The sequence below is a fragment of the Oncorhynchus nerka genome, linkage group LG20 (assembly GCF_034236695.1).
Source record: "Oncorhynchus nerka isolate Pitt River linkage group LG20, Oner_Uvic_2.0, whole genome shotgun sequence".
Lineage (NCBI taxonomy): Eukaryota > Metazoa > Chordata > Actinopteri > Salmoniformes > Salmonidae > Oncorhynchus > Oncorhynchus nerka.
In genome coordinates this window covers 85496766-85522639 of record NC_088415.1, presented here as the reverse complement: position 1 = coordinate 85522639, position 25874 = coordinate 85496766, and the positions used below count along the sequence as shown (strand labels likewise).

The 25874-nt window shown below is 44.5% G+C and overlaps 1 protein-coding gene across 1 annotated transcript in view; it reads right to left on the bottom strand.

The window, feature by feature from the left end:
* LOC115117263 (carboxyl-terminal PDZ ligand of neuronal nitric oxide synthase protein-like) overlaps positions 1-25874 on the bottom strand; it is a 54521-nt gene that overhangs the window by 13391 nt on the left and 15256 nt on the right. Inside the window, exons 4-9 of the mRNA XM_065005079.1 lie at positions 25189-25247; positions 23827-23935; positions 18576-18720; positions 17775-17899; positions 4453-4605; positions 1833-2001 (exon numbers count right to left, since the gene is read on the bottom strand). Coding sequence (XP_064861151.1) covers positions 1833-2001; positions 4453-4605; positions 17775-17899; positions 18576-18720; positions 23827-23935; positions 25189-25247 — 760 coding nt within the window. The remainder of the gene's footprint in view (positions 1-1832; positions 2002-4452; positions 4606-17774; positions 17900-18575; positions 18721-23826; positions 23936-25188; positions 25248-25874) is intronic.

Here is a 25874-nt window from a genome sequence, read left to right as displayed (position 1 = left end):
GAGGGGAGAGATGAGGAGAGAAACAGGGATGAGGGGGGAGACATGAGACAAGAAAGAGGGATGAGAGGGGAGAGATGAGACAAGAAACAGGGATGAGAGGGGAGAGATGAGAAGAGAAACAGGGATGACAGGGGAGAGATGAGAAGAGAAACAGGGATGAGAGGGGAGAGATGAGAAGAGAAACAGGGATGAGAGGGAGAGGAGAGGGAGAGGGGAGAGATGGTAAAATAAACAGGGATGAGAGGGGAGAGGGAGAGATGGTAAAATAAATGAGGATGAGAGGGATGAGAGAGATGGTAAAATAAACAGGGATGAGAGGGGAGAGATGGTAAAATAAACAGGGATGAGAGGGGAGAGATGGTAAAATAAACAGGGATGAGAGGGGAGAGATGGTAAAATAAACAGGGATGAGAGGGGAGAGATGGTAAAATAAACAGGATGAGAGGGGAGAGATGGTAAAATAAACAGGGATGAGAGGGGAGAGATGGTAAAATAAACAGGGATGAGAGGGGAGAGATGGTAAAATAAAACAGGGATGAGAGGGGAGAGGGAAAATAAACAGGGATGAGAGGAGAGATGGTAAAATAAACAGGGATGAGAGGGAGGGATGGTAAAATAAACAGGGATGAGAGGGGAGAGATGAGACAAGAAACAGGGATGAGAGGGGAGACATGAGAAGAGAAACAGGGATGAGAGGGGAGAGATGAGGAGAGAAACAGGGATGAGGGGGGAGACATGAGACAAGAAAGAGGGATGAGAGGGGAGAGATGAGACAAGAAACAGGGATGAGAGGGAAGAGATGAGAAGAGAAACAGGGATGACAGGGGAGAGATGAGAAGAGAAACAGGGATGAGAGGGGAGAGATGAGAAGAGAAACAGGGATGAGAGGGGAGAGGGGAGAGGGGAGAGATGGTAAAATAAACAGGGATGAGAGGGGAGAGGGGAGAGATGGTAAAATAAACAGGGATGAGAGGAGAGAGGGAGAGGGAGAGGGAGAGATGGTAAAATAAACAGGGATGAGAGGAGAGATGGTAAAATAAACAGGGATGAGAGGGGAGAGGGAGGGGAGAGATGGTAAAATAAACAGGGATGAGAGGGGAGAGATGGTAAAATAAACAGGGATGAGAGGGGAGAGATGGTAAAATAAACAGGGATGAGAGGGGAGAGATGGTAAAATAAACAGGGATGAGAGGGGAGAGATGGTAAAATAAACAGGGATGAGAGGGGAGAGAGGGTAAAATAAACAGGGATGAGAGGGGAGAGATGGTAAAATAAACAGGGATGAGAGGGGAGGGATGGTAAAATAAACAGGGATGAGAGGGGAGAGATGAGACAAGAAACAGGGATGAGAGGGGAGACATGAGAAGAGAAACAGGGATGAGAGGGGAGAGATGAGGAGAGAAACAGGGATGAGGGGGAGAGAGGAGAGGGGAGAGGGGAGAGGGGAGAGATGGTAAAATAAACAGGGATGAGAGGGGAGACATGAGAAGAGAAACAGGAATGAGAGGGGAGAGATGAGACAAGAAACAGGGATGAGAGGGGAGACATGAGAAGAGAAACAGGGATGAGAGGGGAGAGATGGGAAAATAAACAGGGATGAGAGGGGAGAGATGAGACAAGAAACAGGGATGAGAGGGGAGAGATGAGAAGAGAAACAGGGATGAGAGGGGAGAGATGAGACAAGAAACAGGGATGAGAGGGGAGAGATGAGACGAGAAAAAGGGGTGAGAGGGGAGAGATGTGAATAGAAAGAGGGATGAAGAGTGAGGGGTAGAAGAAGGAAAGCGAGGGATAAGAGAAGAGAGAATGGATAAAGAAGCAAAGCCAGTCACTGGAGCTGAGTCCTCCAGCAGCCTTGAGCTCCAGCTCCTGGATCTGTTTGACCAGTAGGGAGATGTGCTGCAGCAGGTCCTTGTTCTGCAGCAGGAGTCTCTGGACACGGGCCTGGGCGTCTGTCCTTGCACGCACCTCCACTGACAGCTGGTCCTGGAGCACACACGTCTAGGTAGACACACACTGGGAGGTGAGAGTGTATACACACACGTCTAGGTAGACACACACCACACACACACACACTGGGAGGTGAGAGTGTATACACACACGTCTAGGTAGACACACACCACACACACACACACTGGGAGGTGAGAGTGTATACACACACGTCTAGGTAGACACACACCACACACACACACACACTGGGAGGTGGACACATGTTTGCAGGGATGTAGATACTATATGTAGGTACTGTATGTAGATACTATATGTAGATACTATATGTAGGTACTATATGTAGATACTGTATGTAGATCCTGTATGTAGATACTATATGTAGATACTGTATATATATACTGTATGTAGATACTATATGTAGATACTGTATGTAGATACTGTATGTAGATACTGTATGTAGATACTATATGTAGATACTGTATGTAGATACTGTATGTAGATACTATATGTAGATACTGTATGTAGATACTGTATGTAAATACTATATGTAGATACTATATGTAGATACTGTATGTAGATACTGTATGTAGATACTATATGTAGATACTATATGTAGATACTATATGTAGATACTATATGTAGATACTGTATGTAGATACTATATGTAAATACTATATGTAGATACTGTATGTAGATACTATATGTAGATACTATATGTAGATACTGTATGTATATACTATATGTAGATACTGTATGTAGATACTATATGTAGATACTATATGTAGATACTATATGTAGATACTGTATGTAGATACTATATGTAGATACTGTATGTAGATCCTGTATGTAGATACTATATGTAGATACTATATGTAGATACTATATGTAGATACTGTATGTAGATACTGTATGTAGATACTATATGTAGATACTGTATGTAGATACTGTATGTAGATACTGTATGTAGATACTATATGTAGATACTGTATGTAGATACTGTATGTAGATACTGTATGTAGATACTGTATGCAGATACTATATGTAGATACTATATGTAGATACTGTATGCAGATACTATATGTAGATACTATATGTAGATACTGTATGTAGATACTGTATGTAGATACTGTATGTATGTACTGTATGTAGATACTATATGTAGATACTATATGTAGGTACTATATGTAGGTACTATATGTAGATACTATATGTAGGTACTATATGTAGATACTATATGTAGATACTGTATGTAGATACTATATGTAGATACTATATGTAGGTACTATATGTAGATACTATATGTAGATACTATATGTAGATACTATATGTAGATACTGTATGTAGATACTATATGTAGATACTATATGTAGATACTGTATGTAGATACTATTTGTAGATACTGTATGTATGTACTGTATGTAGATACTATATGTAGGTACTATTTGTAGATACTGTATGTAGATACTATATGTAGATACTATATGTAGATACTATATGTAGATACTGTATGTAGATACTATTTGTAGATACTGTATGTATGTACTGTATGTAGATACTATATGTAGGTACTATTTGTAGATACTGTATGTAGATACTGTATGTTCGTGTGCATGCTTACACACCAGGCGCATGCATGCAAAAATGCGAACACACACACACATTTGTGTATTACTATTTTTGTGAGGACACACACACAAATACACACAGTAAAATAATATAAATGAATATGTACTCATAGGTTATTAAACATACACACACAGAAATACCCCCAAATATCTAACAGAAATTCACAAACACACATCCACTGATCCAGGATGAAAGGGTGAATGTTTCTTCACTCTTCTGCCTCTGTTCGCTCAGCATTAAAAATAATCCGTCGTTATAACCCAAAAACCAGCCCAAACCTCATTAGACCAAGACATGTGGTTACAGGAATGACAAGAGATAATGAGAAACAGACTAGAGAGTGTAGAGTGACAACGTTGCTCGTTAGTCATAAGGAATGTCTTGTTAGACCAGCAGAGCTGAGAGCTACCTTTGAGGAAGAGCACTGTCTTATCATTCTTTATAGCCCCAGCAGCAAAAGGCAATACCTCTCTCTTGCTGAACCGTCAATCATTAGAGTGGTAGCTCAGGGTAGCACGAACCAGTTAAACAAAATAAACACTAATTGAACTACTGAAAAGTAACGTAAACACATTCGGGGAAAATATGAACAAAAAACTCAATATATAAAATGTCGTACTGTTTATAGTGACGGTTCAGACACATTATGAAATATCCACTTGTGGTCACCACAGAAAATGCTGTACGAGGTTTCTAGCTAGCTAATAATCTGCCAAGGTACTGTGGCTCAAGTTTAATAGTCTCTTTTTGATCTAAAATACCATAACAAACAGTGAAATGTACAGTATTTTGGCTAATCAAACTATGCCAATGTTACTCATGAGCTGCATTCAACAAGACAAACTGTCATTTGGAAAAGTTTGAAAACGTGTCTACCTGTGCTGCAGCAGCCTGGGCCTGCTGCTCCTGCTGCTGGAGCAGCCTTTGGAGCAGCTGCACCTGGTGCTCCACTGAGCGGGGGGAGTTCACGGCCAACAGGTCCGACACGGATGGCCCCGTTCTGGGGGAGGTCAGCTGCAGGGCTGGGTCCTTGGATGGGAAATAAAGAGGACCAGGTCAGTTGTTAGTGATCTATAATGAATGAGGATAAGAGGGTACACGTTACGTTGCATATTGTTAAACTGCAAGATTCCAGTAACTTTTCCCCAAATCTACTGTTTTTTCCCCAGAAATCCTGGTTGAAGGATTCCCAGATTGTCTGTTGATTCCCTCCTGATTCTGGGAATCTTCAAATCAGGATTTCAGAAGAAAAAAAACTGTACGTTTTGGGGAAGTTACTGAAATTTTACAAGCCCATACTGTACGTTGTTGTATGTTCACACAGGCAGAAATTAGTTACTAATACTGTTATCTTTATGTGGAGCAAAACTGTCATGACTTCTATTCCATCTGATAGTATTAGCCTTCATTTCCCCATTGGTGAATGGTGTCACTATGTTACTATGTGTTATAATTGTGTATACCACAATAGTGAAAGCTCATTTTGGAAACCTATTGGACTTCATTTAGCACTTCACTTAATATGCCTACCATCATAAAGAAATAAGGACACAGCACCAAGGACAGCTCCGTACTAGCAGTAATTATCTCTGTGCTATGAATACACCGGGCTGGGATTCAACACAATACGGTTCAATACACTACAATAGGCTACAAAAGAGGTTGATACAATCAGACAGGGAAGATGAAGCTATTAACAAAGAGATAGAGAGAGAAAGAGAGACAGAGATACAGTAGGAAGATAGAAAGTTATTTGACAAGCAAAAAGAGAGAGTGAAAGAACACCTTTTAAAAGGGAGACTATAAATAGTGGTCTGGAGGAGAGTGGCTGTTATGTCTGACAGTATTTATGTACCTTCTTGTGTTGTACAGCATGTTAGCTTTTGTGACAGACATCTACCGCATGTTACAGTACAAAGACAATCTGGTTTGATGGAGATGAGGGTCTATCTCAGCCCAGCTCAACTCATAGAGGATTATCATTAGATTATTAGTTCATTACTTAAGTATATTGATGGTATACAGTAGAGACAGACCAGACCGTTCAACTGTCCTCTGCTCTAAGTGCATCGATGACGTTGTCCCACCGTACGTACATTTCCCAAACAGAAGCCATGGATTACAGGTAACATCCACACCGAGCTAAAGAAAGCGAAGGTAACCTGCCTGTCGATGTTGCACACACTGTATATAGACTTTTTCTATTGTATTATTGACTGTATGTTTGTTTATTCCATGTGTAACTCTGTGTTGTTGTTTGTGTTGCACTGCTTTGCTTTATCTTGGCCAGGTCACAGTTGTAAATGAGAACTTGTTCTCAACTGGCCTCCCTGGTTAAATAAAGGTGAAATAAAATAAAATATACATTTAACTTTGGATTGGAGATGTTTAATATGAGTCTGGAAGGAGAGTTTACAGTCTAGCCAGACACCTAGGTATTTGTAGTTGTCCACATATTCTAAGTCTAAAAACCATCCAGAGTAGTGATGCTAGTCGGACGGGCAGGTGCGGGTTTAACCGATGTGAAATGGGGTGTGCGCTAATAGCGTTTCAATCGGTGACGTCACTCGCTCTGAGACCTTGAAGTAGTTGTTCCCCTTGCTCTGCAAGGGCCGCGGCTTTTGTGGAGCGATGGGTGCTATACTGTTACACTGCCAGCAATCGGTTGAAAAGCATGCATTTAGTTTTACTAGCATTTAAGAGCAGTTGGAGGCCACGGAAGGAGAGTTGTATGGCATTGAAGCTCGTTTGGAGGTTTGTTAACACAGAGGTTGTTCACTGTTCACTCTGCTACCGCACGACAAGCGATACCGGAGCGCCAAGTCTAGGACCAAAAGGCTCCTCAACAGCTTCTACCCCCAAGCCATCAGACTGCTGAACAATTCAGGGTCAGTTTGTTATATCTGGAGTACTTCTCCTGTCCTATTCGGTGTCCTGTGTGAATCTAAGTGTGCGTTCTCTAATTCTCTCCTTCTCTCTTTCTTTCTCTCTCTCGGAGGACCTGAGCCCTAGGACCATGCCCCAGGACTACCTGACATGATGACTCCTTGCTGTCCCCAGTCCACCTGGCCGTGCTGCTGCTCCAGTTTCAACTGACCTGAGCCCTAGGACCATGCCCCAGGACTACCTGACATGATGACTCCTTGCTGTCCCCAGTCCACCTGACCGTGCTGCTGCTCCAGTTTAAACTGTTCTGCCTTATTATTATTCGACCATGCTGGTCATTTATGAACATTTGAACATCTTGGCCATGTTCTGTTATAATCTCCACCTGGCACAGCCAGAAGAGGACTGGCCACCCCACATAGCCTGGTTCCTCTCTAGGTTTCTTCCTAGGTTTTGGCCTTTCTAGGGAGTTTTTCCTAGCCACCGTGCTTCTACACCTGCATTGCTTGCTGTTTGGGGTTTTAGGCTGGGTTTCTGTACAGCACTTTGAGATATCAGCTGACGTACGAAGGGCTATATAAATAAATGTGATTTGATTTGATTAATCCATAATAATTGTCACTAATTGGCCCAAGTTGGGGCACTGCATAATTTGTGGGGGATGACATGTTTGCTGTTGACTTGTTACTCTTGGTTAGATACATTGGGGCAAAAAAGTATTTAGTCAGCCACCAATTGTGCAAGTTCTCTCACTTAAAAAGATGAGAGAGGCCTGTAATTTTCATCATAGGTACACTTCAACTATGACAGACAAAATGAGAAAAAAAATCCAGAAAATCACATTGTAGGATTTTTTTGTAATTTATTTGCAAATTATGGTGGAAAATAAGTATTTGGTCACCTACAAACAAGCAAGATTTCTGGCTCTCACAGACCTGTAACTTCTTCTTGATTTGATTTGATCAAATGGCCACAATGTATTCCCCCCTCCTTTGTGTTTACATTGCTGCTACTTGCTGTTTATTATCTATGCATAGTCACTTTCCAAATGACCTCGACTAACCTGTACCCCCAAACATTGACTCGGTATAGGTACCCCTGTATATAGCCTCGTTATTGTTATGTCATTTTCTTGTGTTACTTTTGATTTTATTATCTTTTTCTACTTTAGTTCATTGGTAAATGTTTCCTGAACTCTATTTCTTGAACTCCATTGTTCGATAAGACGTTCACTGTAAAACAAGACCTCTAGAATACACAATACTATCATCATCTTGCTAACAACCGTCGGTTCAAACACAGAAGTCCCTCACCATAGACTTTATCATATCAATATGGAATGAGAGAGAGAGAGAGAGAGAGAGAGAGAGAGAGAGAGAGAGAGAGAGAGAATAGATAGTGAGTGGGTTGTATGACACACTGGTTAGTAGAGCACTGGAGAGCATCATGCTGTGTTTTCATCAATAAAACACAGGAACACATTAATATTACAGCACCACCCTATGAGATATTTTTCGACCTTATGACAACAAACACAAGATACCGACAAACAGGAGGTAACATCTCAGATCCTTCAGTAGTGTCTGTTAATCTGCAAAAAGCTTCAACGTGGGACCGTCATAGGATTCCAACAAATCAGTTCGTCAAATTTCTGCCCTGCTAGAGCTTCCCCGGCAGGCTGTAAGTGCTGTTATTGTGAAGTTGAACTAGACATTTCAGAGTAACCAATGGCTCAGCCGTGAAGTGGTGGGCCACCCAACCTCACAGTACGAGACTGGCGAGTGCTGTTATTGTGAAGTGGAACTAGACATTTCAGAGTAACCAATGGCTCAGCCGTGAAGTGGTGGGCCACCCAACCTCACAGTACGAGACTGGCGAGTGCTGTTATTGTGAGGTTGAACTAGACATTTCAGAGTAACCAATGGCTCAGCCGTGAAGTGGTGGGCCACCCAACCTCACAGTACGAGACTGGCGAGTGCAGTTATTGTGAAGTGGAACTAGACATTTCAGAGTAACCAAATTCTCAGCCGTGAAGTGGTGGGCCACCCAACCTCACAGTACGAGACTGGCGAGTGCAGTTATTGTGAAGTGGAACTAGACATTTCAGAGTAACCAAATTCTCAGCCGTGAAGTGGTGGGCCACCCAACCTCACAGTACGAGACTGGCGAGTGCAGTTATTGTGAAGTGGAACTAGACATTTCAGAGTAACCAAATTCTCAGCCGTGAAGTGGTGGGCCACCCAACCTCACAGTACGAGACTGGCGAGTGCAGTTATTGTGAAGTTGAACTAGACATTTCAGAGTAACCAATGGCTCAGCCGTGAAGTGGTGGGCCACCCAACCTCACAGTACGAGACTGGCGAGTGCAGTTATTGTGAAGTGGAACTAGACATTTCAGAGTAACCAAATTCTCAGCCGTGAAGTGGTGGGCCACCCAACCTCACAGTACGAGACTGGCGAGTGCAGTTATTGTGAAGTGGAACTAGACATTTCAGAGTAACCAAATTCTCAGCCGTGAAGTGGTGGGCCACCCAACCTCACAGAACGAGACTGGCGAGTGCTGTTATTGTGAAGTGGAACTAGACATTTCAGAGTAACCAATGGCTCAGCCGTGAAGTGGTGGGCCACCCAACCTCACAGTACGAGACTGGCGAGTGCAGTTATTGTGAAGTGGAACTAGACATTTCAGAGTAACCAAATTCTCAGCCGTGAAGTGGTGGGCCACCCAACCTCACAGTACGAGACTGGCGAGTGCAGTTATTGTGAAGTGGAACTAGACATTTCAGAGTAACCAAATTCTCAGCCGTGAAGTGGTGGGCCACCCAACCTCACAGTACGAGAATGGCGAGTGCAGTTATTGTGAAGTGGAACTAGACATTTCAGAGTAACCAAATTCTCAGCCGTGAAGTGGTGGGCCACCCAACCTCACAGAACGAGACTGGCGAGTGCTGTTATTGTGAAGTGGAACTAGACATTTCAGAGTAACTAAATTCTCAGCCGTGAAGTGGTGGGCCACCCAACCTCACAGTACGAGACTGGCAAGTGCAGTTATTGTGAAGTGGAACTAGACATTTCAGAGTAACCAAATTCTCAGCCGTGAAGTGGTGGGCCACCCAACCTCACAGTACGAGACTGGCGAGTGCAGTTATTGTGAAGTGGAACTAGACATTTCAGAGTAACCAAATTCTCAGCCGTGAAGTGGTGGGCCACCCAACCTCACAGAACGAGACTGGCGAGTGCAGTTATTGTGAAGTGGAACTAGACATTTCAGAGTAACCAAATTCTCAGCCGTGAAGTGGTGGGCCACCCAACCTCACAGTACGAGACTGGCGAGTGCTGTTATTGTGAAGTTGAACTAGACATTTCAGAGTAACCAATGGCTCAGCCGTGAAGTGGTGGGCCACCCAACCTCACAGTACGAGACTGGCGAGTGCAGTTATTGTGAAGTGGAACTAGACATTTCAGAGTAACCAAATTCTCAGCCGTGAAGTGGTGGGCCACCCAACCTCACAGTACGAGACTGGCGAAATCAAAATTCTCAGTGCAGTTATTTATTGTGAAGTGGAACTAGACATGTCAGAGTAACCAAATTCTCAGCCGTGAAGTGGTGGGCCACCCAACCTCACAGTACGAGACTGGCGAGTGCAGTTATTGTGAAGTGGAACTAGACATTTCAGAGTAACCAAATTCTTAGCCGTGAAGTGGTGGGCCACCCAACCTCACAGAACGAGACTGGCGAGTGCTGTTATTGTGAAGTGGAACTAGACATTTCAGAGTAACCAATGGCTCAGCCGTGAAGTGGTGGGCCACCCAACCTCACAGAACGAGACTGGCGAGTGCTGTTATTGTGAAGTGGAACTAGACATTTCAGAGTAACCAATGGCTCAGCCGTGAAGTGGTGGGCCACCCAACCTCACAGTACGAGACTGGCGAGTGCAGTTATTGTGAAGTGGAACTAGACATTTCAGAGTAACCAAATTCTCAGCCGTGAAGTGGTGGGCCACCCAACCTCACAGTACGAGACTGGCGAGTGCTGTTATTGTGAAGTTGAACTAGACATTTCAGAGTAACCAATGGCTCAGCCGTGAAGTGGTGGGCCACCCAACCTCACAGTACGAGACTGGCGAGTGCTGTTATTGTGAAGTGGAACTAGACATTTCAGAGTAACCAAATTCTCAGCCGTGAAGTGGTGGGCCACCCAACTTCACAGTACGAGACTGGCGAGTGCAGTTATTGTGAAGTGGAACTAGACATTTCAGAGTAACCAATGGCTCAGCCGTGAAGTGGTGGGCCACCCAACCTCACAGTACGAGACTGGCGAGTGCAGTTATTGTGAAGTGGAACTAGACATTTCAGAGTAACCAAATTCTCAGCCGTGAAGTGGTGGGCCACCCAACCTCACAGTACGAGACTGGCGAGTGCAGTTATTGTGAAGTGGAACTAGACATTTCAGAGTAACCAAATTCTCAGCCGTGAAGTGGTGGGCCACCCAACCTCACAGAACGAGACTGGCGAGTGCTGTTATTGTGAAGTGGAACTAGACATTTCAGAGTAACCAATGGCTCAGCCGTGAAGTGGTGGGCCACCCAACCTCACAGTACGAGACTGGCGAGTGCAGTTATTGTGAAGTGGAACTAGACATTTCAGAGTAACCAATGGCTCAGCCGTGAAGTGGTGGGCCACCCAACCTCACAGTACGAGACTGGCGAGTGCAGTTATTGTGAAGTGGAACTAGACATTTCAGAGTAACCAAATTCTCAGCCGTGAAGTGGTGGGCCACCCAACCTCACAGTACGAGACTGGCGAGTGCAGTTATTGTGAAGTGGAACTAGACATTTCAGAGTAACCAAATTCTCAGCCGTGAAGTGGTGGGCCACCCAACCTCACAGAACGAGACTGGCGAGTGCTGTTATTGTGAAGTGGAACTAGACATTTCAGAGTAACCAATGGCTCAGCCGTGAAGTGGTGGGCCACCCAACCTCACAGTACGAGACTGGCGAGTGCAGTTATTGTGAAGTGGAACTAGACATTTCAGAGTAACCAAATTCTCAGCCGTGAAGTGGTGGGCCACCCAACCTCACAGTACGAGACTGGCGAGTGCAGTTATTGTGAAGTGGAACTAGACATTTCAGAGTAACCAAATTCTCAGCCGTGAAGTGGTGGGCCACCCAACCTCACAGTACGAGACTGGCGAGTGCAGTTATTGTGAAGTGGAACTAGACATTTCAGAGTAACCAAATTCTCAGCCGTGAAGTGGTGGGCCACCCAACCTCACAGTACGAGACTGGCGAGTGCAGTTATTGTGAAGTGGAACTAGACATTTCAGAGTAACCAAATTCTCAGCCGTGAAGTGGTGGGCCACCCAACCTCACAGTACGAGACTGGCGAGTGCAGTTATTGTGAAGTGGAACTAGACATTTCAGAGTAACCAAATTCTCAGCCGTGAAGTGGTGGGCCACCCAACCTCACAGAACGAGACTGGCGAGTGCTGTTATTGTGAAGTGGAACTAGACATTTCAGAGTAACCAATGGCTCAGCCGTGAAGTGGTGGGCCACCCAACCTCACAGTACGAGACTGGCGAGTGCAGTTATTGTGAAGTGGAACTAGACATTTCAGAGTAACCAAATTCTCAGCCGTGAAGTGGTGGGCCACCCAACCTCACAGTACGAGACTGGCGAGTGCAGTTATTGTGAAGTGGAACTAGACATTTCAGAGTAACCAAATTCTCAGCCGTGAAGTGGTGGGCCACCCAACCTCACAGTACGAGAATGGCGAGTGCAGTTATTGTGAAGTGGAACTAGACATTTCAGAGTAACCAAATTCTCAGCCGTGAAGTGGTGGGCCACCCAACCTCACAGAACGAGACTGGCGAGTGCTGTTATTGTGAAGTGGAACTAGACATTTCAGAGTAACCAAATTCTCAGCCGTGAAGTGGTGGGCCACCCAACCTCACAGTACGAGACTGGCAAGTGCAGTTATTGTGAAGTGGAACTAGACATTTCAGAGTAACCAAATTCTCAGCCGTGAAGTGGTGGGCCACCCAACCTCACAGTACGAGACTGGCGAGTGCAGTTATTGTGAAGTGGAACTAGACATTTCAGAGTAACCAAATTCTCAGCCGTGAAGTGGTGGGCCACCCAACCTCACAGAACGAGACTGGCGAGTGCAGTTATTGTGAAGTGGAACTAGACATTTCAGAGTAACCAAATTCTCAGCCGTGAAGTGGTGGGCCACCCAACCTCACAGTACGAGACTGGCGAGTGCTGTTATTGTGAAGTTGAACTAGACATTTCAGAGTAACCAATGGCTCAGCCGTGAAGTGGTGGGCCACCCAACCTCACAGTACGAGACTGGCGAGTGCTGTTATTGTGAAGTGGAACTAGACATTTCAGAGTAACCAAATTCTCAGCCGTGAAGTGGTGGGCCACCCAACCTCACAGTACGAGACTGGCGAGTGCAGTTATTGTGAAGTGGAACTAGACATTTCAGAGTAACCAAATTCTCAGCCGTGAAGTGGTGGGCCACCCAACCTCACAGTACGAGACTGGCGAGTGCAGTTATTGTGAAGTGGAACTAGACATGTCAGAGTAACCAAATTCTCAGCCGTGAAGTGGTGGGCCACCCAACCTCACAGTACGAGACTGGCGAGTGCAGTTATTGTGAAGTGGAACTAGACATTTCAGAGTAACCAAATTCTTAGCCGTGAAGTGGTGGGCCACCCAACCTCACAGAACGAGACTGGCGAGTGCTGTTATTGTGAAGTGGAACTAGACATTTCAGAGTAACCAATGGCTCAGCCGTGAAGTGGTGGGCCACCCAACCTCACAGAACGAGACTGGCGAGTGCTGTTATTGTGAAGTGGAACTAGACATTTCAGAGTAACCAATGGCTCAGCCGTGAAGTGGTGGGCCACCCAACCTCACAGTACGAGACTGGCGAGTGCAGTTATTGTGAAGTGGAACTAGACATTTCAGAGTAACCAAATTCTCAGCCGTGAAGTGGTGGGCCACCCAACCTCACAGTACGAGACTGGCGAGTGCTGTTATTGTGAAGTTGAACTAGACATTTCAGAGTAACCAATGGCTCAGCCGTGAAGTGGTGGGCCACCCAACCTCACAGTACGAGACTGGCGAGTGCTGTTATTGTGAAGTGGAACTAGACATTTCAGAGTAACCAAATTCTCAGCCGTGAAGTGGTGGGCCACCCAACTTCACAGTACGAGACTGGCGAGTGCAGTTATTGTGAAGTGGAACTAGACATTTCAGAGTAACCAATGGCTCAGCCGTGAAGTGGTGGGCCACCCAACCTCACAGTACGAGACTGGCGAGTGCAGTTATTGTGAAGTGGAACTAGACATTTCAGAGTAACCAAATTCTCAGCCGTGAAGTGGTGGGCCACCCAACCTCACAGTACGAGACTGGCGAGTGCAGTTATTGTGAAGTGGAACTAGACATTTCAGAGTAACCAAATTCTCAGCCGTGAAGTGGTGGGCCACCCAACCTCACAGAACGAGACTGGCGAGTGCTGTTATTGTGAAGTGGAACTAGACATTTCAGAGTAACCAATGGCTCAGCCGTGAAGTGGTGGGCCACCCAACCTCACAGTACGAGACTGGCGAGTGCAGTTATTGTGAAGTGGAACTAGACATTTCAGAGTAACCAAATTCTCAGCCGTGAAGTGGTGGGCCACCCAACCTCACAGTACGAGACTGGCGAGTGCAGTTATTGTGAAGTGGAACTAGACATTTCAGAGTAACCAAATTCTCAGCCGTGAAGTGGTGGGCCACCCAACCTCACAGTACGAGAATGGCGAGTGCAGTTATTGTGAAGTGGAACTAGACATTTCAGAGTAACCAAATTCTCAGCCGTGAAGTGGTGGGCCACCCAACCTCACAGTACGAGACTGGCGAGTGCAGTTATTGTGAAGTGGAACTAGACATTTCAGAGTAACCAAATTCTCAGCCGTGAAGTGGTGGGCCACCCAACCTCACAGTACGAGAATGGCGAGTGCAGTTATTGTGAAGTGGAACTAGACATTTCAGAGTAACCAAATTCTCAGCCGTGAAGTGGTGGGCCACCCAACCTCACAGTACGAGACTGGCGAGTGCTGTTATTGTGAAGTTGAACTAGACATTTCAGAGTAACCAATGGCTCAGCCGTGAAGTGGTGGGCCACCCAACCTCACAGTACGAGACTGGCGAGTGCTGTTATTGTGAAGTGGAACTAGACATTTCAGAGTAACCAAATTCTCAGCCGTGAAGTGGTGGGCCACCCAACCTCACAGTACGAGACTGGCGAGTGCAGTTATTGTGAAGTGGAACTAGACATTTCAGAGTAACCAAATTCTCAGCCGTGAAGTGGTGGGCCACCCAACCTCACAGTACGAGACTGGCGAGTGCAGTTATTGTGAAGTGGAACTAGACATGTCAGAGTAACCAAATTCTCAGCCGTGAAGTGGTGGGCCACCCAACCTCACAGTACGAGACTGGCGAGTGCAGTTATTGTGAAGTGGAACTAGACATTTCAGAGTAACCAAATTCTTAGCCGTGAAGTGGTGGGCCACCCAACCTCACAGAACGAGACTGGCGAGTGCTGTTATTGTGAAGTGGAACTAGACATTTCAGAGTAACCAATGGCTCAGCCGTGAAGTGGTGGGCCACCCAACCTCACAGAACGAGACTGGCGAGTGCTGTTATTGTGAAGTGGAACTAGACATTTCAGAGTAACCAATGGCTCAGCCGTGAAGTGGTGGGCCACCCAACCTCACAGTACGAGACTGGCGAGTGCAGTTATTGTGAAGTGGAACTAGACATTTCAGAGTAACCAAATTCTCAGCCGTGAAGTGGTGGGCCACCCAACCTCACAGTACGAGACTGGCGAGTGCTGTTATTGTGAAGTTGAACTAGACATTTCAGAGTAACCAATGGCTCAGCCGTGAAGTGGTGGGCCACCCAACCTCACAGTACGAGACTGGCGAGTGCTGTTATTGTGAAGTGGAACTAGACATTTCAGAGTAACCAAATTCTCAGCCGTGAAGTGGTGGGCCACCCAACTTCACAGTACGAGACTGGCGAGTGCAGTTATTGTGAAGTGGAACTAGACATTTCAGAGTAACCAAATTCTCAGCCGTGAAGTGGTGGGCCACCCAACCTCACAGTACGAGACTGGCGAGTGCAGTTATTGTGAAGTGGAACTAGACATTTCAGAGTAACCAAATTCTTAGCCGTGAAGTGGTGGGCCACCCAACCTCACAGAACGAGACTGGCGAGTGCTGTTATTGTGAAGTGGAACTAGACATTTCAGAGTAACCAATGGCTCAGCCGTGAAGTGGTGGGCCACCCAACCTCACAGAACGAGACTGGCGAGTGCTGTTATTGTGAAGTGGAACTAGACATTTCAGAGTAACCAAATTCTCAGCCGTGAAGTGGTGGGCCACCCAACCTCACAGTACGAGACTGGCGAGTGCAGTTATTGTGAAGTGGAACTAGACATTTCAGAGTAACCAAATTCTTAGCCGTGAAGTGGTGGGCCACCCAACCTCACAGAACGAGACTGGCGAGTGCTGTTATTGTGAAGTGGAACTAGACATTTCAGAGTAACCAATGGCTCAGCCGTGAAGTGGTGGGCCACCCAACCTCACAGAACGAGACTGGCGAGTGCTGTTATTGTGAAGTGGAACTAGACATTTCAGAGTAACCAAATTCTCAGCCGTGAAGTGGTGGGCCACCCAACCTCACAGTACGAGACTGGCGAGTGCAGTTATTGTGAAGTGGAACTAGACATTTCAGAGTAACCAATGGCTCAGCCGTGAAGTGGTGGGCCACCCAACCTCACAGAACGAGACTGGCGAGTGCTGTTATTGTGAAGTGGAACTAGACATTTCAGAGTAACCAATGGCTCAGCCGTGAAGTGGTGGGCCACCCAACCTCACAGAACGAGACTGGCGAGTGCTGTTATTGTGAAGTGGAACTAGACATTTCAGAGTAACCAATGGCTCAGCCGTGAAGTGGTGGGCCACCCAACCTCACAGAACGAGACTGGCGAGTGCTGAAGTCCGCAGCACGTAAAAAATGGTCTGTCCTCGTTTCCAACACCGAGTTCCAAACTGCCTCTGGAAGCAACGTCAGCACAAGAACTATTCGTTGGGAGCTTCATGAAATGGGTTTCCAAGGCCGAGCAGCCGCACACAAGCCTAAGATCACCATGTGCAATGTCAACCGTCGGCTGGAGCGGTGCAGGAGCTCGCCACCATTGGACTCTGGAGCAGTGGGAAAGCGTTCTCTGGAGTGATGAATCACACTTCACCATCTGGCAGTTCAACGGACTAATCTGGGTTGAGCGGATGCCAGGAGAACGCTACGTGCCACAATGCATAGAGACAACTGTAAAGATTGGTGGAGGAGGAATAATGGTCTGGGGCTGTTTTCCATAGTCCAGGCTAGACCCCGTCGTTCCAGTGAATGGAAATCTTAATGCTACAGAATACAATGATGTTATAGATTCTGTGCTTCCAACTTTGAGGCAACAATTTGGGGAAGGCCCTTTCATGTTTCAGCATGACAACATGTCACGCCCTGATCTGTTTCACCGGTCCTTGTGCTTGTCTCCACCCCCCTCCAGGTGTCGCTTATTATCCCCGGTGTACAAACTGGCGTTTGTCCTGGCTCCTATTTCTCCCAGTGTCTGTTCTTTTCGAGTCTTCCTGGTTTATGAACTCTCACCTGTCTCCGAGCTGCCTTTTGCCTACCCCTTTTGTTCTAATAAATATCGGAGCTCAATCATTTTCCTCCTTTCTCTGCATTTGGATCTCGCCTTGTGCCCTTATACAACTTTCCTGTTTCCATGACAATGCCCACGTGCACAAAGCGAGGTCCATAGAGAAATGGTTTTTTGAGATCGGTGTGGAAGAACTTGACTGGCCTGCACAGAGCCCTGACCTCAACCCCATTGAACACCTTTGGGATAAATTGGAACGCCGGCTGCGAGCCAGGCCTAATCGTCCAATATCAGTACCCGAACACACTAATGCTCTTGTGGCTGAATCGAAGCAAGTCCCTGCAGCAACGATCCAAAATCTAGTGGAAAGCCTTCCCAGAAGAGTGGAGGCTGTTATAGCAGCAATGTTCCAAAATCTAGTGGAAAGCCTTCCCAGAAGAGTTTGAAGTTACAGCAGTAAAGGGGGGACCAACTCCATATTAATGCCCATGATTTTGGAATGAGATGCTTGATGAGCAGGTGTCCACATACATTTTCTGTTGCAAAACGTTTCGTTACAGTGTGATGTAATGAATAAGACTCAGGTCATACAGTACCTTCCCATCTTTACTAAGAAGGTCCTGGCTTTTGGTCTTGTCCAGGTCAGATGACAAACAGTCAATGCTCTCCTCTGTGGTGGCTTCAAGGTCAGTCGAATCAGACAATGCCAACCTCGTCTTGGCTGAATGAGAGAGATGGATGGAGAGAGATAGATGGAGAGACAGAAAGATGGATGGAGAGAGAAAACAAATCATAAACATACTAACATAGGGACCAACTACCACCAGCAAAAACGTATAACATAACCCATTTTTTAAATACAAACTAATTGTATTTTAGAGATTTTCTCAGACAAAGACACTTGAAACATTGAATCAGAATTTGGCTCCTCTCCACTTTCTCTAGAGTCACAACACACTCTAACTGATTGAGTCTCAGAAGAGAATGTCCCCACTGTGCAAATATAGAACAGTATGTACTAGGTAATAGGGCACTACTAGGTAATAATATGGTTCTAGGTAATAAGATGGTTCTAGATAATAAGACAGTACTAGGTAATAAGATGGATCTAGGTAATAGGATGGTTCTAGGTAATAAGATGGTTCTAGGTAATAAGATGGATCTAGGTAATAGGATGGATCTAGGTAATAGGACGGTACTAGGTAATAAGAGGGTTCTAGGTAATAGGACGCTACTAGGTAATATGATGGTTCTAGGTAATAAGATGGTTCTAGGTAATAAGATGGATCTAGGTAATAATATGGTTCTAGGTAATAAGATGGTTCTAGGTAGTAAAATGGTTCTAGGTAATAAAATGGTATAAGGTAATAAGACAGTATGTGGCAAGTGAGTCACACCTGGCACAGCGTCTACCCCATCTGCATCGGTATCATTGGTGTCCAGTCCATCCTCAGAGCTCTGCTCCCCTGTCTGCTGCAGGGTCAGCTGGTGGCACACGTCAAAGGCCTGGCCCACCGTCCGCACAATGCGCATGGCCTGGGACTAGAGGGGCGGGGGGTGGAAGAAAAGGGGAGAGGGAGGTGAGTGGAGGGAGGGAGGGAGGAAGGGGGAGAGATGGGGAGGGAGGAAGGGAGGGAGGGAGGGGGGAGGGAGGGATGGGGAGGGAGGGAGGGGGAGAGATGGGGAGGGAGGGAGAGAGACAGAGGAAGAAGGGGGAGAGACCGAGGAGGGAGGGGGAGAGATGGGAGGGAGAGAGAGAGATGGGGGAGAGAGAGGACAACAAAAGAAGGAGGGGAGAGAGTTTTAGACGGCACAGTAATTCAGTAGGTGCATGCTGTCGTTGTAATGGATTGGTTCATTCCAGAGCCGTAGGATCTCAAGTATTTCCTTTAGACCCTACAAGGCACAACAAACTCAAAAATCTATTGATTATATAACCAAAATAATTCAATATCTCCAACGTTATACATTCTTGCCCTTAGAGCAATTATGCCGCAAGGCCCGAAGGAGGGTTGTCTTGTGCACTCAGTGGCACATTGACCAGGTGCTTTAAAATGCCCCACATTCATACTGTGGAGGAATGCTGCCACAAGGCTGTCAATCACCACTGTATGTCGGTAAGCACAGGGCCAGTGTTGTGTGTGTGAGACAGTGTGCTCCTATGTTGCAACAATAATGACCACCGTTGTATGTTTATGATATTCTATGTTACCTGTGTATAGTAAGTACCATACTGTACCATATGATGATCATTTGAGCTATTTCCAGTAGATGCCTCAATCCAAAAGGATCACCACTAATTTTCATTTTACATGGCCCAACGGGAAGTGAACTCACGACCTTTGAGATACTAGCACTGCTCTCAAAAAAGAACCATCTGGATCACAAGGCCAATTTAGGAATTTCAGGATTCTTTAAACCCAACAGTGATCAATGGGAGCCAGGGTTACCAAACCCAGTATCAGCAGTTTACCCTCCTCTCCTCTGGACAAGGTTTGATCTGGAAGTCTGAGATAAGGGGTTCAGGGCTGGAGGCACCTGAGAAGCGCGACTACACCATATAGGGGATTACATCCTGTGTCTTTACTTTGTGGTACAGATGGAAGGTGGTACAGGTTGCAAATGTCAGAATTAAAAGCCTCTTTCTCTCTGACTGCATCCCTATGTAGTGCCCTACTTATGACCAGGGCCAATAGGGAATAGGGTGTCATTTGTGATGAATTAGTATGCTGCTTCACTCAGTCACTGTCAACGGTACATGCCTGGTATCCATGGTGAAGGGATGTGAGTCAACCTCACTGGAAGGGTTGTTATCCAGGCTTTTGTAATGAAGAACATTTCCTCTGTTTAATATGCAGCTATGGGGTAGTCGCGTGCCATTCTTTTCTACCAGCATTTTTCTATCGTGCAGAGTTGAAAGTCATCACATGTGTGTACTGTGTGCAACTGTGATCTTGTAGATGAGACAATGTGTGTGTGTTTTTTTGTGTATAGACAAAACTCTCTATTGATCCAAGAGTCCCAAGGCTCCTTTAATGCATCATGGCACAGTGCCCTATACCCAGCCCCCTTCCCAAAGCAGCTGCTGCCACATATCTGATACCCTGTAGAGATAAACGGATTATACACCACAGATTAAATACCACAAATTATATACCACTGATTATATACCACATAGTATATACCACAGATTATATAACACAGATTATATACCACAGATTATATACCACTGATTATATACCACTGATTATATACCACATAGTATATACCACAGATTATATACCACATATTATATACCACAGATTATATACCACTGATTATATACCACTGATTATATACCACATAGTATATACCACAGATTAAATACCACATAGTATATACCATGGATTATATACCACATATTATATACCACAGATTATATACCACAGATTATATACCACAGATTAAATACCACAGATTATATACCACATATTATATACCACAGATTATATACCACTTATTATATACCACATAGTATATACCACATATTATATACCACATATTATATACCACAGATTATATACCACATATTATATACCACAGATTATATACCACTGATTATATGCCACTGATCTGGATCCTGTGGATAATTTACATCTCATACCCAGCCCACTCCCACAGCGATACACACTGGCTTAACCATAGAATTACATAAAAGATATATAGAAAGTATTCACACCCCTTGACTTTTTCCACCTTTTTTTGTTACAGCCTGAATTTAAAATCAATGAAATGTAGATTTTTTTTTGTCGCTGGCTTTAACACAAAGTTGAATTATGTTTTTAGAACTGTTTACAAATGAATGAACAATTTAAATCTGAAATGTCTTGAGCCAATAAGTATTCAAACCCTTTGTTATGCCAAGCCTAAATAAATTCAGGAGTACAAATGTGCTTAACAAGTCACATAATAAATTGCATGGATTCACTCCTGTGTGCAATAATAATGTTTAACATGATTTTTGAATGACTATCTCATCTCTGTACACCACACATACAATTATCTGTAAGGTCCCTCAGTCGAGCAGTGAATCTCAAACACAGATTCAACCACAAAGACCAGGTAGGTTTCCCAGTGCCTCGCAAAGAAGGGCACCTATTGGTAGATGGGTAAAAAATAAAAAAGCAGACATTGAATACCCCTTTGAGCATGGTGAAGTTATTAATTACACTATGGATGGTGTATCAATACAACCAGTCACTACACAGATACAGGCGTCCTACCTAACTCAGTTGCTGGAGAGGAAGGAAACCACTCAGGGATTTCACCATGAGGCCAATGGTGACTTTAAAACAGTTACAGAGTTTAATGGCTGTGATATGAGAAAACTGAGGATGTATCAACAACATTGTAGTTACTCCACAATACTAACTTAATTGACAGAGTGAAAAGAAGGAAGTCTGTACAGAATACAAATATTCCAAGATATGCATCCTATTTGCAATTAGCCATTAAAGTAAATCTTCAAAAAAATGTGGCAAAGAAATGAACTTTTTGTCCTGAACACAAAGCATTATGTTTGGGGCAAATCTAACACAACACACAAAGTACGACTCTTCATATTTTCAAGCATGGTGGTGGCTGCATCATGTTATGGGTATTCTTGTTATCGGCAAGTACTAGAGAGATTTTTATGATAAAAATAAACAGAATAGAGTTTAGCAAAGGCAAAATCCTAGAGGAAAACTTGGTTAAGTCTGCTTTTCAACAGACACTGGGAGACATATTCACCTTTCAGCAGGACAATAACCTAAAATACAAGACCAAATATACACTGGAGTTGCTTACCAAGACGACATTGAATGTTCCTGAGTGGCCTACTTGTTACAGTTTTGACTAAAATCGTCTTGAAAATCTGTGGCAAGACTTGAAAATGGCTGTCTAGCAATGATCAACAACCAACTTGACAGAGCCTGATTTTTTTTTTTAAGAAATAATGTGCAAATATTGTACAATCTAAACTCAGCAAAAAAATAAATGTCCTCTCACTGTCAACTGTGTTCATTTTCAGCAAACTTAACATGTGGAGGGTCAAAATCAAAGTAACAGTCAGTATCTGGTGTGGCCACCAGCTGCATTAAGTACTGCAGTGCGTCTCCTCCTCATGGACTGCACCAGATGTGCCAGTTCTTGCTGTGAGATGTTACCCCGCTCTTCCACCAAGGCACCTGCAAGTTCCCGGACATTTCTGGGGGGAATGGCCCTAGCCCTCACCCTCCGATTCAACAGGTCCCAGACATGCTCAATGGGATTGTGATCCGGGCTCTTTGCTGGCCATGGCAGAACACTGACACTGACACTCCTGTCTTGCAGGAAATCACACACAGAACGAGCAGTATGGCTGGTGGCATTGTCATGCTGGAGGGTCACGTCAGGATGAGCCTGCAGGAAGGGTACCACATGAGGGAGGAGGATGTCTTCCCTGTAACGCACATCGTTGAGATTGCATGCAATGACAAGCTCAGTCCGATGATGCTGTGACACACCGCCACAGACCGTGACGGACCCTCCACTTCCAAATCGATCCCGCTCCAGAGTACAGGCCTCGGTGTAACGCTCATTCCGTCGACGATAAACGTGAATCCAACCATCATCCCTGGTGAGACAAAACCGTGACTCGTCATTGAAGAGCACTTTTTGCCAGTCCTGTCTGATCCAGCAACAGTGGGTTTGTGCCCATAGGCGACGTTGTTGCCAGTGATGTCTGGTGAAAACCTGCCTTACAACAGGCCTACAAGCCCTCAGTCCAGCCTCTCTCAGCCTATTGTGGGCAGTCTGAGCACTGATGGAGGGATTGTGCGTTCCTGGTGTAACCCGGGCAGTTGTTGCCATCCTGTACCTGTCCCGCAGGTGTGATGTTCGGATGTACCGATTCTGTGTAGGTGTTGTGTGGTCTGCCACTCCGAGGACGTTCAGCTGTCCGTCCTGTCTCCCTGTAGCGCTGTCTTAGGTGTCTCACAGTATGGACATGGCAATTTATTGCCCTGGCCACATCTGCAGTCTCATGCCTCCTTTGCAGCACATTCACACAGTTGAGCAGGGACCCTGGGCATCCTTCTTTTGGGGATTTCCAGAGTCAGTAGAAAGGCTTCTTTAGTGTCCTAAGTTTTCATAACTGTGACCTTAATTGCCTACCGTCTGTAAACTGTTAGTGTCTTAACGACCGTTCCACAGGTGCATGTTCATTAATTGTTTATGGTTCTTTGAAAAAGCATGAGAAACTGTGTTTAAACCCTTTACAATGAAGATCTGTGAAGTTATTTGGATTTTTATGAATTATCTTTGAAAGACAGGACATTTCTTTTCTTGCTGGGTTTAGGTGTACAAACCTCTTAGAAAGACTCACAGCCGCCAAAGGTGATTCTAACACGTATTGACTCAATGGGTTGAACACTTATATAATCAAGATACTGTATATTAGTGTTTTATTTTTCATAAATGTTCTAAAAAAGTTATAATTTTTCTTCCACGTTGACATTACAGAGTATTTTATGTAGATTGACAAAATGTAAATGAAGTAAATGTTAATCCCACTTTCTAATCCCACTTGACAAAATGTCAAGGCGATGTGAATACTTTCTGAAGGAGCTGTAGAATTATAGGTCCTACCTTCCTCTTGGACTTGAAGACATTACACCGGAACATGTTGCTCTGTTCATCTCTCGCAATGTAACTGAAGATCTTCAATTCCTGGGCGTCATGTGACACATAGAAAATCCTAAATGAGACGGGGAAAATGTAATGAGAATGAGAATTTGATTGATTTCACTTTTTAAAGGCCCAATGCAGCCATTTCATATCAATATCAAATCCTTTCGCTGTAATAATTTAAGTAACTTACTGTAATAGTTTTCCATTCAAATTCACAAAAATAGCTTTTTAGCATAAACTATTTCTCAATTTAAAAAAATTCTAGGACTTTCTGGGAGTGGTCTGAGTGGGGAAGGGGAAAACTGGCTGTTACTCTCTTGGTTATTGGTCTACTAACCAATTTACTGCCTGGTGATGTCACCTGGCACCTGTCTTCCGCCCATGCAAGCGGTTGATTAGAACGTCCTATGTAGATTGTATTTCCAGGGGCCTCCCGTGTGGCGCAGCAGTCTAAGGCACTGCATCGCAGTGCTAAAGGCATTACTACACATCTGGGTTCAATCATGTGACCGGGAGACTGATGAGGTGGCGCACAATTGGCCCAGCGTTGTCTGGGTTAAGGGAGGGTTTGGCTGGCTGGGATGTCCTTGTCCCGTCGCACTCTAGCGACTTCTTGTGTCGACCGGGTGCATGCACGCTGACATCGGTCGCAGGCTATACAATGTTTTCATTGACACATTGGTGTGGCTGGCTTCGGGGTAAAGCAAGCAGTGCGATTTGTTAGGGTCATGTTTCAGAGGACGCATGACTCTCGACCTTCGCCTCTCCCGAGTCCGTACGGGAGTTGGAGCAATGGGACAAGACTGTAACTACCAATTGGATATCATGAAAATGGGGTAAAATGTACCCCCCCCACAAATATTGTATTTTCTACTAGGAAATAACACTGATCACATGTTCATACTGTTACAGTGTTAGTTTCATCAACAAAACTGAATTTTGACCTTACTGGGCCTTTAATTAACTACTCAACCAAAAGTCATCAATGTATAAAAATACCCCCAAAATATTTTCAAGGCTCCGTGCTGTGAAAAACATGATTTTCCTGTGTGTTATATATATTTCCTTTCCACACTGTGAGGTTGGAATAATACTATTAAATAGTGACAATTATGATAGAGACTTCCTGTAAATTAGATTATAGAAAAATGGGAAAGAGACTTCCCAACCTCTCTTTTTGGACCATTTTAATTGAAAACAATCTCAGGAAGGTACTTTATTATCACTCAGAAAGGATTTGATATTGAGATTTTTTTTAAATGGCCGCATTGGACTTTTAAAAAGAGTGTTATGTTTGAGGACACTTTGACATTCCCTTACCTATAGATGGGGTCTTGTGTTATCATGACTGTGTTGTCATCCCATGACCACTCTTTCCTCTGGAATACAACCAGAGAACAACACAATGCTGCAATTCACTGCTATGACTTAGGGACAGATTTATGAAGTGTTTCACCTAAAATAAATATGGACTTAAACTTTTTTCCATCTGCAGACACTCATTATGTAGGACCTTGCAGCTTCCATGAAGGACAGAGAGCTAATGGTGGTATTCCATCTTTTGGCAAATCAACACATTCTGCATCCATAAGCCATTCGGCCTCCATATGCAAAGAATGTTGATCAGAACACTGTATTTTTACATTTTAGGATACATTTTTAAATGACTTATTTTATTTAGCCTCTGTAAGGAACAGTTACACACTTCACACTGTTGAAAACATGTAACATAACGTTTCCTTCATGTGGAAACTGTGGATGTACAGTGCATTCGGAAAGTATTCAGACTCCTTCACTACTTCCACATTTTGTTACGTTACAGCCTTATTCCAAAATTAATTAAATTGTTTTTTTCCCTTCATCAATCTGCACACAATACCCTATAATGACAATGCAAAAACAGGTTTTTAGAAATGTTTGCAAATTTATATTTAAAAAATACCCACAGATATACCATTTAGATACAGTAATCTCAATCTGAGCAATCTCCCCTGATTGCTCAGTTT